We start from the raw sequence: 13,245 nt of genomic DNA, 5'->3' as shown, positions 1-13,245 counted from the left end.
TTCCATTAATCAGCAATGAAGTGATCCAAGACTCCTATTGAGGGGGAATCTCCAACTACATACAATAAAATTGCATGCTTCCATTTTGCAGTTTCTCGATCAATTTCTTCACTATCTAGTTCAACTATTTTTTAATCCTCCTTTATCATAGGCGCGACAAATTTGAAATTCATATCTTTTTCTGCTAAATTATTGCCAGCAAATAAGTTCACCCATTCTTTTTTATTCTTCTATTGCTCTACATCCAATTGTTTGAGAATCTGGGCTTCCTGGATCGTGATTGGCTTGTGTGTACCAAGCTGGACTGCAACTTTCATCTGACTCTCCATACCAGCCTCAGTCGTCTCTGCTATTGGAGCCCTAACTGATGTCTCCTTTGCTTGGTTACGCGTAGAACTTTGTCTTACACCACCTGTTAGGAGTTGGCAGATTTGAGATTGAAATCTGAGGGATATGCATTTCCTCATTGTCTCTCACATCTTTCCTGGTAACTGTAGTTTTGCTTAGTATTTCCTGATCGGTTTTGTGATCCGAACTACTCTCTTTGGTCTCCCTCTACCCATGTCGACAAAAGTGCACGTTAGGTCACCGTCAGTGTGTCAACGACGATGAGAGAAATTCTAGTACATAATATTACATACTAGAATATTATAAAAGATAGAAATGAAGTGTAACAAAAGAATATTGACATGTCACTTTTACTTGCATTTCTTTCGATTTACCACCTAATAACAGTACAAAATTAGATTAGGATATTATATTAAAGATACTATGTTATAGACAACCGATTTTTAAAATATATCAATTTCAACACGATATTACATTAAGAAGTAAAAATAAATAAACCTCACAAGTAAAAATAAATAAATCTCGCATAGAATATAATCATACTATTAATTTAATATAATTAAGTGATAAATTAAAGTATTACCAAACCATAATAGATTTGGTGATTTCATTAGTCAAATTTCTAAATAAATATTTTAATTTTGTTTTTTTTAAAAAGAAAAGAAAAAGAACAGTTAGGTTGAGGGAAAGCGCATCTTTCCTTGCCAGATGGCTTCTCTATTATTTGCCAAGTGTAAGCACACGTTGCACCCATCACTTCATAACCGCCTAACTTCCACCGCCACCGCCTGAATTAACTCTCCCATTTTCCTCCCCCGTTTCTCCTTTCCCGGCAAATCTCTGTCTCTCGTTTCTCTCTCTCTCTGAACAGCAAAAATGGGTAAGGAAGCGGCGTTGCTCTCAGCATTTCACCTTAAGAAGAAACCCATGAAGAAACATAGCAGTAATAAAAAGAAGAATCAACTCTTCAACAAAGTTTTGGATTATCTCAAGTCTGACTCTTTCATGTTTGCACCTCTGTTTTCTTCTCAACACTTTCATTTTCCATCAGCAGAGTCGTTGTCTTCTGCTCCTACCGGTAAGTCACATTATTTTTTCAATTAAAGATTGTTTTTAAAAAAAAAAACTGTTTTTGGCTCTTCAAATAATGATGCTTTTTATATAGAACGGGACAGAGGACGTAATTTTTTCCCTTTAATTTGTGAAATGTGAGGGATGGCGAATTGATTTTTTGAATGTTTGTTCTGTTTCGAGCTGTTGAGGAAAGTAAACCTAAGGAGGGAAATGACAAGAAATTGGTTAGCGAAATTGGCGATTACTTGAAGTCTGATACCTACTTGTATGCTCCCTTGGTTATTTCACAACCTTGGGATTCGGCTGACATCCTTGCTGAAACGGTTAAGGTATCTAAAGGTACAATCTTTTCACTTGAAAGTATTCTGCTAATCACACATTCTTAAGCTGATAATGAGATGGAATTTTCATTTTGTATTTGTATTAGTATATTACTTAGTACTACTTTTTGAGGTTCAAGTACTTATCGCGAGTTGATTCTGAAGTTTTCTGGTTGTTAGTAAGTATTAGAGTAGGTTGACAACATGAGAAAATTGGCTGTCGGGATGTATGATCGTTCCATGGATGGAGAACAACATCTACGTTAGTTGAGTTGTCCAGCTGTGCTTTGTCCGTGGTATGGACATGCATAATTGTCCCTGAAAAAGCTAATTTTATCTACATCAATCGCTTGAAACTACCAAATTCTGGCCTATTCAAATGCCCTAACTTGATGTTTTGAAGGTAAGGTTTAACAAAGGGAAAGGAAAAGGGGGCGTGATTTGGCTGATATGAAAGATCAGTGATTTTTAGCCATCAAAATGGAAAATAACTAGGATTGCAGATTGCAGATGGTTCTCTGGAATTTTCACCCCAGCATATCTCCATTTGATCTTTGTTCTTTGGTCATCTTTATTTGCTGATTAACCATCAGATGACAACTTTTTCTGTTAAATTTCTGTTATGCTGAAGATATAAAGATTTAGATGACTATGTTTTCTGCTGAACTTCTGTTTTTGCTAGATATACATAGCATCTCTCAGATTCTTTCAATTTTATATATTTGATTAGGTCTTCTTTGATAGTGTTTTGACTAATTGCAGAGAGGAGTTAAGACAATTGTGCATGAAATGCTACCTTTGGTGCAAGCAGTATTCACTCACTATCTATATTTGCGTTTTGTGTTTGTGGGTTGGGAAGCATCTTGTTCACATCATTGAATTGCATCTCTTCAATCTCACCATTTTAGGCTATTCTTCTTATTTGTTTCCCTGTACTGTAGGGCCAGTTCCCATACAAGAAGAGATGGACAAAAAGAGATCTGCTGATGTGATAAAAGGAGGGATTGAAAAAGTGAATGAACCTGGTAGGAAGACTACGGTAAATGTAGTTTACAAAGATCAAAACATGGATGGTATTCCTGATACGAGGAGCACTATGGTTACCCGTACTCGGGTGCGTAGAGAAACTGTGAAGCATATGATTTACCAAAACTGCTGACCTTTATCTGCAAGTTACATCCTCAAGTATGAACACTCTTTCGACTCTTCTAATTTCTCTTATGTTTCATAATTGCATGCATTATTTGTATGGTTGTTTGGTTTGATTTAGCTGTTTCTCTTTCCCTTCTATCCTTCAGCGGGAGAGCTTGCCCAAGTGCCCTTGGGCTGTCGGGATGTTTCATGGCTCTGTCCTTTGGTTTTTCATTAGGGTCTACTTTTAGAGAACACTTTCTCCCTTGCCTTCGCCATGAGGAAAGAGACCAGTGAAAGCTGTAACTTCACATTTGCCTATGTTGTTTTGTCCTTTTATGATGCCAGATTTCACAATTACTGGTAATTATAACTTTGTTGTTGTTTTTTGAACTTGGCTCAAGTCTAGGAAGATATCACTGTTAAGTGAGTTAGACAAGGTTCGTGTTTCAATTCTTGGAAGATATCACCTTTAAGGAGTTAGACAAGACAATCCCTAGTTTAATTCTAGGAGGGGGCTTGACAAGGCACCTCAGCACCTAATTCTTAGAAGCAGCCTCTGCCATTCTTCTGGCTCCTGGGGAAGAGGGCAGTTTTTATAATTGACGGTTCCGTGTAGCCTCATCAGTTACCGTAGTAGGGGCCTTGAGGATTTCTTGGAGCTGAAAGTATAGTCTCAACTTTTGGCATGAGACAAGCTGTGTGCTCCTTGACCATGATGAGACATAGAAGGTTGTTGCTCAAAGTCGAGGCTTGACTTGACTTTATCTTGTCTTAGTGTTTGATTCATTTGTTTGATAGCTTTCATTTATATCTTTCTTTAGCATAAGACTTGGTATACTCTGCTTCATTCACCGCTACTGTTCCTTGTATTCCATACTTGCACTAACCTCAGAAGCACCTAAAATATACCTCAACTACTTTTTTTGCACTGGAGACCTGTACAGAGGTCATATGTTCAATCCTAGTGGCTTTGCTTTTAGGTACCTTGACGTCCATCTCTGTCTTACCATGTCTTTCCCAAACTTGAGTTGCATACCTTGCTCAAAAAACTCATGAATGAGCCTCTAGGGAGAGAAACCTGCCCTTTATTTTACCAATTGAGTTGCATAAAAGAATTATTAAGGAATATACTTTTCCTTCTTATGACTAGATTCAATATATTCGCACTCTTTCGTTCACACTGATTGGCCTATCTTGTCAATCCTAGTCCCTCTACTTTATTCCTTTAGCTTATCAAATTCTCATTTGCAAAGGCTTAAGTGTGTGGCCACAAGTTCAGCCTAGTAGTGGGCGTCTAGGCTAATGTTGTTCAAGTGAGACTTTTGGCTTGAAGCATTCAGGGATTGTAAAAATAGTGGTCTCAAGTTCAAATCGCAGCAGATGCAAACAACGAAAGGTGTGTTCTTCCCACCTGTCTAATTCCCGGTAGACAAAGTGACCATGTATATGTACTAGTGGGAGGTAGTAGCTATATTCAAGTGGAATAGTCGAGGTGCGCATAAGCTGGCCAGGACGCCACAGTCAGAAAATATAATACCGGTCTATCTCCTACTTTATGTCTTAATCGGTGCAGCATTTTCCCTTTCCCTTATGCTGAGCACTGAAGATCAGCTATGGACTATGTGACGGACATATTATATGAAGAATCTATAAAGCAAGCTCTTTTCAGACGAACAGTGGGACGTCTGAGATTTGTCCTTGATTAGTGTAGCACTTGTTACAGTGGAATAGTAGTAGGTACACAAATGCTCAACAAGCGCTATTTTTAGTCAATAGTGAATTTAGTTGTAGTAAAGAGATGTTGTGATCTTCTTATGGAGCAACATGCATGATCGGTCTTAGATCCCCGTTTTGATCTCTAAGCGTGAAATGGGACATGGCTAAAGAAGGAATTGAATAGCTTTAATTTGTTGTTTGTTTATCCTCTTGGATGTCACACTTCTAAGTTCTCCTCTTTTAAAATTTGCCGGTAAACAGATTATCAGATGTGCTGTCGTCTATACCTTGTTAGTCTACAATTCTTAGTCTACAATTCTACTTTTGAGAGCTGTGTTGATCATTTCTAGAAAGACATTGCATCCATTTAAGCACGATTTACATGCATAATGTTAATGCTGAAATTTATCACCTCTTCTTCTATATATGTTAATGCTGAAATTTATATCCTCTTCTTCTATATATGTTAATGCTGAAATTTATCACCTCTTCTTCTATATATGTGCATATCATTCCACTTTTGCTTTCTCAGGCAGAAGGCTGATAGAAACAGAACCGAGCAAACTTGTGAGTTGAAGATTTTCTTGTGTAATAGGAGGCAGGCACTGCTTCTTAGCTAATCTGACTCAAGATAGTCTTAGCTGATTTTGTTTCCATAGGTAGTTCTGTTGAGTTGTATACGTTCTATTAAGTTGACCAAGTACATATGCTAGTTTAATTTGCCATTTAGGTCTGGACAGTTCATGACTAATGTATACATCGTGTGGCAGCTAAATGTAGTTTTAGATATTCAATTATAGCTTCAACTATGCTCATGTACGCTATTCAAATCTATAGCTATGTGTTGTGTATGATAGGGAGATCCTCTTTCCACCAAGCATTATTGAACACCAAATCCAATCAATGAGAGAAACGTGCATTAGCTCCTCACGGTGTGGGAGGTGTGTAGGGTACTGCTTTCCTACGCTTAAAATCTTAGGTCGGCAGATTTATATGGCTCTGTCCATAGTTCTCCATATAATTGTGGTTGGCATCATTTCATGGGTACAAAGTTGCGTCTGGCCTTTCTTTATTGGCTTGCTATGATACATTTTTGTATCTTAGTATAGTGGTTTATTTGGATAGTCCGGTGGACTTGCATTACTTTACTTAAGTTTATACATTAATCCTTGTGTTTCCTTTATGTGACGTTATCTTTTTGTTATTCTGTGTTATTATATTTGAAAATAATTTAATTTTAAATTTTTTTATTTTATAAGAAACATTTATAGGCACATGAATACTATGATATGCTTACGATTAAAATTGTAAAAACCCTCTTCTTCTTTTTTGTTATATTTTGCGTCTTAGTTAAACTAAGTTATGATAGTTGGACCGGATGGACATGTAAAGTATTTCTTTTGATTTATTTGTTGAGTGCACATGTTGGTTTTTGGGATTGTTGAACCTTGAGAACCTTGGTACTTAAATGTTTTACTTATTTATTACTTTAAGGGATGCACAATTTTCTTGAGCTTACTACTTGGAAATGCTTCCTGATGTATAAACGTGATTTGAAGTCAATGTTTCTGTTCTATATCATATAAAAAAATTAAGAAGGATCGTCTAAGATAAAACCGTAAACATGGATAATAAAGACCAGGGAAATAAGTGGTTTGATTAAAAGTCACCTATGCCTATAAAATTTTGGTCAACTTATGTAGTACAGGTTCTTTGCTGTACCTATCAGTCCATGCATGTGGCAGCAAATGAATGAAATAAATGTTTGGGGCTGTGACTTATGATGTGTTCTTCAAGAGCAATTGCCATTCTAATATAATACCACCACCCCGTGGTTCTAGGATTTCTAATACGGAACTCTAGATCATGGGTGAACTACTAGAAACGGAGGAAAATAGAAGTATTAAATGGGAAGTGTTTCTTGTTTCTTTGGGTAAACAACTCATCATTCAATCAAGTATATTATTGGATTTTTTTCAGTATGAGGTTAATAGATAATATTAGACTAATTTTAGAAAATATATACATGAAATATCTATTATGACAAAGAGATCATGGATTCACGTTCTTCATAATTCGGGCAATAAATCTGCTCGGGTAGTGTGGGTGGGAGGAACTTAATGATTGAAGATTGTAGGATTATCGAACTTTGTAGGACGAAAAGAAGGGTCCATCGTGCTGTTACGCAGCGTCTTCCTGAGATTCCTTGGAAGGGCGACGTAAGGCTAAGCAACTAATGTCAGTGCAGTTGTTGTCCGCCAACTGAGGTCCCCTCTGTATGCTAGACGAGATTGTCAGTGTCATACGGGAAAACCAATGTCAAGCGCAATTGAGAAAACAGAATTGAGAATGAAAGCTTGATTGCATTAATGAAAGCTATTACATAAGGCTACGCGGTGTCGAGAGGGAGAGACACCAGTACAGAGAATTATTTGCTTGCTTGATTGCTTGATCCCCCCTAATAATACTTAAAAAAAATAAATCAAAGTTACATGACTTGACCTAGCTAAGTTGTAGAAGCACAGTGAAAGTAAATGAACTAAAACTACTCTATATTTATAATGAAAAGGACTTAGTTTTTTACAAGGTAGAAACAAGTTCGTTGGCAGCAACCTTGTCTTTGGCATCAGGGTCTGTACACACGACGCTGTTGGCATCTGCCTGCGGCTGGGCGCTGGCGAGGACTATCGGTGGGGCGACAGAGGCACATGTGCATTTGTCACTTGGCACAGCCAAGACCACGGAGCCATCCATAGCGCTAGGCGTTGGGAGACTTGCTAGGACGCCCTGGGGCGCGTCCAAGGGGTCATGGGGCATGACGGGAAAAGCCGCCCATGACATTCTCCCCCACCTGAGTTGGCGACGTCCTCGATGCCTTACTTGCAAGGTAATCATTAATTAGGATCTTGTATCTCCCAGGTATTCTCCTCTGCATCACAGCCCTGCCATTTCACCAAGAACTCTTGTTGGTCTTTCCTTGAGGCGTGAATCACTCGATCCTCGAGAATAGCTTCAGCACACCTTTTTCCGATTGAATTATGGCCTCGAATACTAGGTATTGTGAGTTGGCTCCGTGACGGATACTTCATGTCTTCCCGAAAAGGTTTCAGAAGACTGACATGGAAGACGGGGTGGATTTTCCACTAGGCTAGGTATCCACCCGATATGCAACTTTCCCAATGCGTCTTTCAATGGACAATGGTCCGGTGTATTTTTGCAATAGGCGAGGGTCATGGACCCCTGCAAACAAGTACCGCTTTGGAATTTTGACCATCACTTTGTCTCCTACTTGGTATTCAATAAAGTGACGATTTTGATCGGCATGCCTCTTCATCCGCTTTTGGGTTTTGACAAGATAGCTCCGCACTATCTCCAAATTTCTCTTCCATTCTTTCGAGAAGCTAGCAGCTCAAGGAGATTTTGACATGTTTGGTGCATTCACAGTACGTGGGAGTAGCGGTTGTTGTCCGGCAACAATTTCAATAGCACTTTTGTTGGTACTAGAGCTCTTTTGTGAATTGAAACGCAGTTGAGCAGCATCCAGAAGCTTCACCCAATTCTTCTGTGATCCGGTTGCAAAGTGGCAGAAATATTCCTCCAGCATGCCATTGAACCGCTCTGTTTGGCCATCAGATTCTAGATGGAAACTTGAGTTGTGACTCAATTTTGACCCGAGGCACTTAAAGAGTTGAGTTAAAAAATTGCTAATGAAACGTGAGTCGCGGTCACTAACGATGTATTTAGGCAGGCCCCAATATTTGACGACATGAGAGAAGAAGAGTCGAGTTGTATCTTCTGCTGATATATATTGTGGAGCCGCTATAAATGTAGCATACTTGGAAAACCGATCCACCACAACCAAGATAGTTGTGAGATCTCCGACCATGGGCAATCCAGTAATGAAATCCAGGCACACGCTTTCCCAAGGTCTCTTTGGGACATGTAGTGGTTCCAAGAGTCCCGCTTGTGTCAAGCGGTCCGACTTGTCCTTATGGTATACTAGACAAGTCTTCACATACTGAACGATGTCATCAGCCATTTGAGGCCAACAATATGCGTCGCGAAGTAATGCCATGGTGCGTTCTTCGCCGGGATGGCCAGCCCACAAAGTATCGTGGCATTCTGTCAGAAGGGTTCTTCGCATATCTCCTCCTTTAGGGACATAAAGTGGGCTCACTTTCAGGAACTCATCTTCCATGTAGAACTAGCGAGTCTTGCCCTGTCCTACCAAATCAACCAAATATTGTGCAGCAGGATCCTTGGTGAGTAGATCCTGTATCTAGTCTTTTTATGGTGGTGGCTACTTCTCTCCCCCTTAGGGTGGCGAGTAGGCACACCGATGCTAGATCAGCTCTCCGACTGAGTGCATCAGCAACATGATTAGTCTTCCCGCTTCGGTACTCCAGGTTGAAGTGAAATTTCGATAGAAGTTCCTGCCACTTGGCCTGTCGATCATTCATCTTTGGCTGGGTCATAAAATGACTGACAATTGTGTTTTCTGTCTTGACCACTAACGGGGTTTTCAGCAGGTAGTGCCTCCAAAGGCGTAAGCAATGGACGACAACTTGAAATTCTTTCTCATGGGCGGCGTAGTGTTGTTCTGCATCCTTCAGCTTCTGTCTCTCATACGCCACTGGATGCCCTTCTTGTAGCAAGACTCCGCCAAGGGTATAGTCGGAGGCATTCATTTGTACCTCGAATGGCTTGGCCAAATCAGGGAGGGCCATGACGGGGCTACTAGACATAGCCGTTTTCAATGTGTTGAAGGCCTCCGCTCGCCTGGGTCCCCAATCCCAAAGCGGGACCTTCTTTTGATGTTCTGTCAATAGCACTGCGATGAGGGAGTAATTTTTCACAAATCGCCGATAGAAGTTGCGTAGGCCAAGGAACGCCCTCAAGGCATGGATATCCTTAGGTGCCGGCCAATCTGTAGTAGCCTGAATCTTTTGTTGGTCCATCTTGATTCGCCCTTCCTCGATGACATGTCCGAAGAAGTCAATTTATTTTGTAGCAAAGGAGCACTTGGATAGCTTCACATATAGTTCGTGCTCCCGCAATCGAGCCAGGACCTTCTACAAGTGCTCCAGGTTTTCTTCCAGTGTTTTTCTATATACCACAATGTCGTCCAAGTAGACCACCACAAATTCGTCAATGTACTCTCGGAAGACTTGGTTCATCAGGGTGCAAAATGTGATTGGAGTGTTAGTCAAACCGAATGGCATAACCAGGAAGTCGTACGACCCATATCTTGTCACAAAGGTCGTCTTGTGTTTATCACCCTCCGTAATCCGGACTTGCCAATAACATGTCTTCAGGTCTATTTTGGTGAACACCGTCGCACCACCCAGTCTATCGAACAAATCTGCCATTAGCGGGATATGGTACTTGTTCTTCACTGTAATTTTGTTTAGGGCCCGGTAATCCACATAGAGTCGTAGGCTGCCATCATGTTTCTTTTGGAATAGCACAGGGGACCCGTATGGGGACTTGGAGGGCACAATGATCCCTGTGTCTAGCATTTCCGTTAACTGTCTCCGAAACTCAGTAAGTTCGAGTTGTGACATTCTGTTAGGTGCCCGGGCGGGTGGTTTCGCACCCGGCACCAACTCGATCTCATGGTCCATAGTGTGTCTAGGCGGAAGTCGCCTTGGCATGTCTTGTGGCATGTCGTCTTCAAACTCCTTTAGTAGCTCTTTCACAGGTGTAGGAATGGATTCATGTCTTTTGACTCTCTTCTTCAACTACAGGGCCGAGATGTTCTTTGCGGCCATCTTTATGGGCATGCACGGGATAATGCAGGACTTGACCTGTTTGCTCCCATCATCAGTAGCATGTCGGCATAAGGTACGGGCATGGTGTGGGTTTGCCTCAAGAATTCCAACCCAACTATCAACTCGAAGTCATCTATGATCACCACGCGCAGGTTTAATTTTCCTTCATAAGGGACAAGCTTCACTGTTACTTCTTTGGCTATTCCGCCCACTGACTGAGGTGGTGAGTTGATAGCCTTGACACTACCTCTACCCTTTCCCACAACTAGACCAAGGCGCTCCACCTGAGTCGAGGCTAAGTAGTTGTGGGTAGCGCTCGTGTTTATCATCGCCCGAATGGGCCTACCATTCACCTTCATCTCGACGAACATTAAGGTCCTCTCTTGTTAAGGAGGCCTCTTATCCGCCTTTTTTTCCCTTTCTTGGTGATTGGGCATGGGTCCTTCTTCTTACGGATACCAGCACGGGTTTCCGCTAAGGCCTAAGAAATAGAGCCAACAATTGCATTGAAGGCATCCACGAGTTTTGTCTGATCAGCATCATCTTAGTCGTCATCCGTCCCATCATCAAAAGCTTGATAGGCGTTTATTTCTGCATGTGGGCATTCATTGTTCCAATGTGGCCCGCCGCAATGACGACATCCTGAAGGGGGTTTCCTCCCCTGATCGTTGTTGTTAGATGCAACACTATTGCTGCCTGAGGAGGGAGTCTTAGATTTGGTTGTACTCTAATCTCCTTCACTTCTGCTAGGACCACCATTGCTAGGCTAGCCCCCTTTGTGTCCCCCTCGGACAGGCGGCTGAGGCCTATCCTTCCGAGCTTCTACTTGATAATCCCCAAGACATTCCGCAACTTGGATTGCTTTGAGCAAAATGTTTACTCTATGTCTTTACAACTCTATATGGGTATAAGGCTTCAAACCTTCCATGAACGTGAAGAGTTTTTCTTTGTCCCCCATATCCCGTATGTTCAGCATGAGCGCGGAGAATTCCCGCACGTAATCCCGCACAGACTTGGTCTGGCGGAGCTCCCGTAGTTTCCTCTATGCATTATATTCAACATTTTCGGGGAAGAACTGAAGGCGTATGGCTGCTTTTAGTTCTGCCCATGTCTCGAGAGCATCTTCATCGGCCCTGATGGCTTCGTATTTCAGCCAGCACCAGAGTTTAGCATCACACTGAAGATACATGGCAGCACTTGAGCCTAGGCTCTGATACCAACTGTTACGCGTCGCCTTCCTGAGATTCCTTGGAAGGGCGACGTAAGGCTAAGCAACCGATGTCAGTGCAATTGATGTCCGCCAACCGAGGTCCCCTCCGTACGCTAGACGAGATTGTCAGTGTCGGGAAAACTAATGTCAAGAGCAATTGAGAAAACAAAATTGAGAATTGAGAATGAAAGCTATTACAGAAGGTCACGCGGTGTCGAGGGGGAGAGACACCAGTACAGAGAATTGTTTGCTTGCTTGATTGTTTGATTGCTTGATCCCCTAATAATGCTTAAAAAAATAAACCAAAGTTACATGACTTGACCTAGCTAAGTTGTAGAAGTACATTGGAAGTAAATGAAATAAAACTACTCTATATTTACAATGAAAAGGACTTAGTTTTCTACAAGGTAGAAACAGGCCTGTTAGCAGCAACCTTATCTTTGGCATTAGGGTCTGTGCGCGCTCTGTGCGTGCGGCGCTGTTGGCATCTACCTGCGGCTGGGCGCTGGCGAGGGCTATCGGTAGGGCGACAGAGGCACATGCGCGCTTGTCACTTGGCGCAGCCAAGATCACGGGGCCGTCCATGGCGCTAGGCGTTGGGAGGCTTGCTAGGAAGCCATGGGGCACGTCCAAGGGGTCATGAGGCATGGCTGGAAAGCCGCCCATGACAGTGCACATGCGTATTTTTCTTTCATTGCTTAGTTGCGACCACTCATTTTCACATAACCTTATGTATTGCTGGCTGTGTGCAGCGTGCCCGAGCATGGTAATTTTTTTTATTGCTAATTAGCATGTCGAATTTAGCTCAATAAGTTGAATGTGCTGAACGCGATTTATAAGTTGCGTTAACTAAATGTCATTTACAAGTTGCAGCAATAATGCCGCATTAAGTGAATGTGATTTGCTGACACTTTCATTCCAAAGATATATATTATCTAGTCGAAAGAAATGTTTCATTCAGTTAGAAATGTTTCATTCAGTAAGGCTATCTCTCGAAACTGGACCAACTATTAAATTATATTCGGACCGACTCAACTAGTTTTACAAGTATAAATTTTACGGTATGACAAGTCCTACAAGTCATGAAAAGAAACAAAATCTCCAACATGTGGCTTTCTTTATCTCGTTTGCGTTCTGTCATTTCCGCTAATTGTTTGTAGCGGCGATAGTGAAATTGACCGTTTGGAGCTAAACACGGAGGTTGGAAGAATGGTCCTATGGCTTAGGCTATAAGTCCCAAGTGTGGCCATACAGCATATAATTGGAGACATTTTTTGGAGTATCCCCTAATCAATGCTCTCTTAATTACATAGTAACATCATTTTGGATCGGAAAATAATACTTATATTTGTTTTCTGTTCAATTGCAACTAACAGGATTATGTTATCATGGTAGAAGGGAAGATTTCACTGTGAAGGTCGAGTATTAGGGTTGTAGGTTAGAAGGTAATTGAGTATATTTCTATTTCGTACCAGTGTGAAGTTAGTATGATAGAATTCAATGGCGGATCCAACATTTTAAGGTAATGGGTGCTCACTATTTATTAGTACTAGCAAATGATGGTAGGAGTCAGATTGATATGGACAGACTGAATACGTTTTAGACAACACAGATAAATTTTCGAATCACTAATACTTAATACAGATAAAATATAGATTGAATGACGAAAAAT

At 41.2% G+C, this 13,245-nt stretch overlaps 1 protein-coding gene across 2 annotated transcripts; it reads left to right on the top strand.

The window, feature by feature from the left end:
• The first annotated feature begins 1,145 nt into the window (after positions 1 to 1,145).
• Positions 1,146 to 5,389, top strand: LOC104091189 (uncharacterized). 2 transcript variants are annotated; one of them, XM_070177015.1, is made up of 4 exons: positions 1,146 to 1,426; positions 1,606 to 1,761; positions 2,684 to 2,927; positions 5,125 to 5,389. In XM_070177015.1, exons 1-3 carry the CDS (start codon positions 1,225 to 1,227, stop codon positions 2,899 to 2,901), a joined length of 576 nt encoding a protein of 191 aa, XP_070033116.1. In that variant the 5' UTR covers positions 1,146 to 1,224; the 3' UTR covers positions 2,902 to 2,927; positions 5,125 to 5,389. The 2 variants fall into 2 exon arrangements, with proteins under 2 accessions (XP_070033116.1, XP_009594762.1); XM_009596467.4 differs by having other exon boundaries at positions 1,147 to 1,426; positions 1,603 to 1,761.
• Positions 5,390 to 13,245: the final 7,856 nt, after the last annotated feature.

This window comes from Nicotiana tomentosiformis, chromosome 6 (assembly GCF_000390325.3).
Source record: "Nicotiana tomentosiformis chromosome 6, ASM39032v3, whole genome shotgun sequence".
In the NCBI taxonomy this organism is placed as follows: Eukaryota; Viridiplantae; Streptophyta; class Magnoliopsida; order Solanales; family Solanaceae; genus Nicotiana; species Nicotiana tomentosiformis.
The sequence above is the reverse complement of the archived record's forward strand: the minus strand, read 5'-3'. Positions and strand labels throughout refer to the sequence as shown.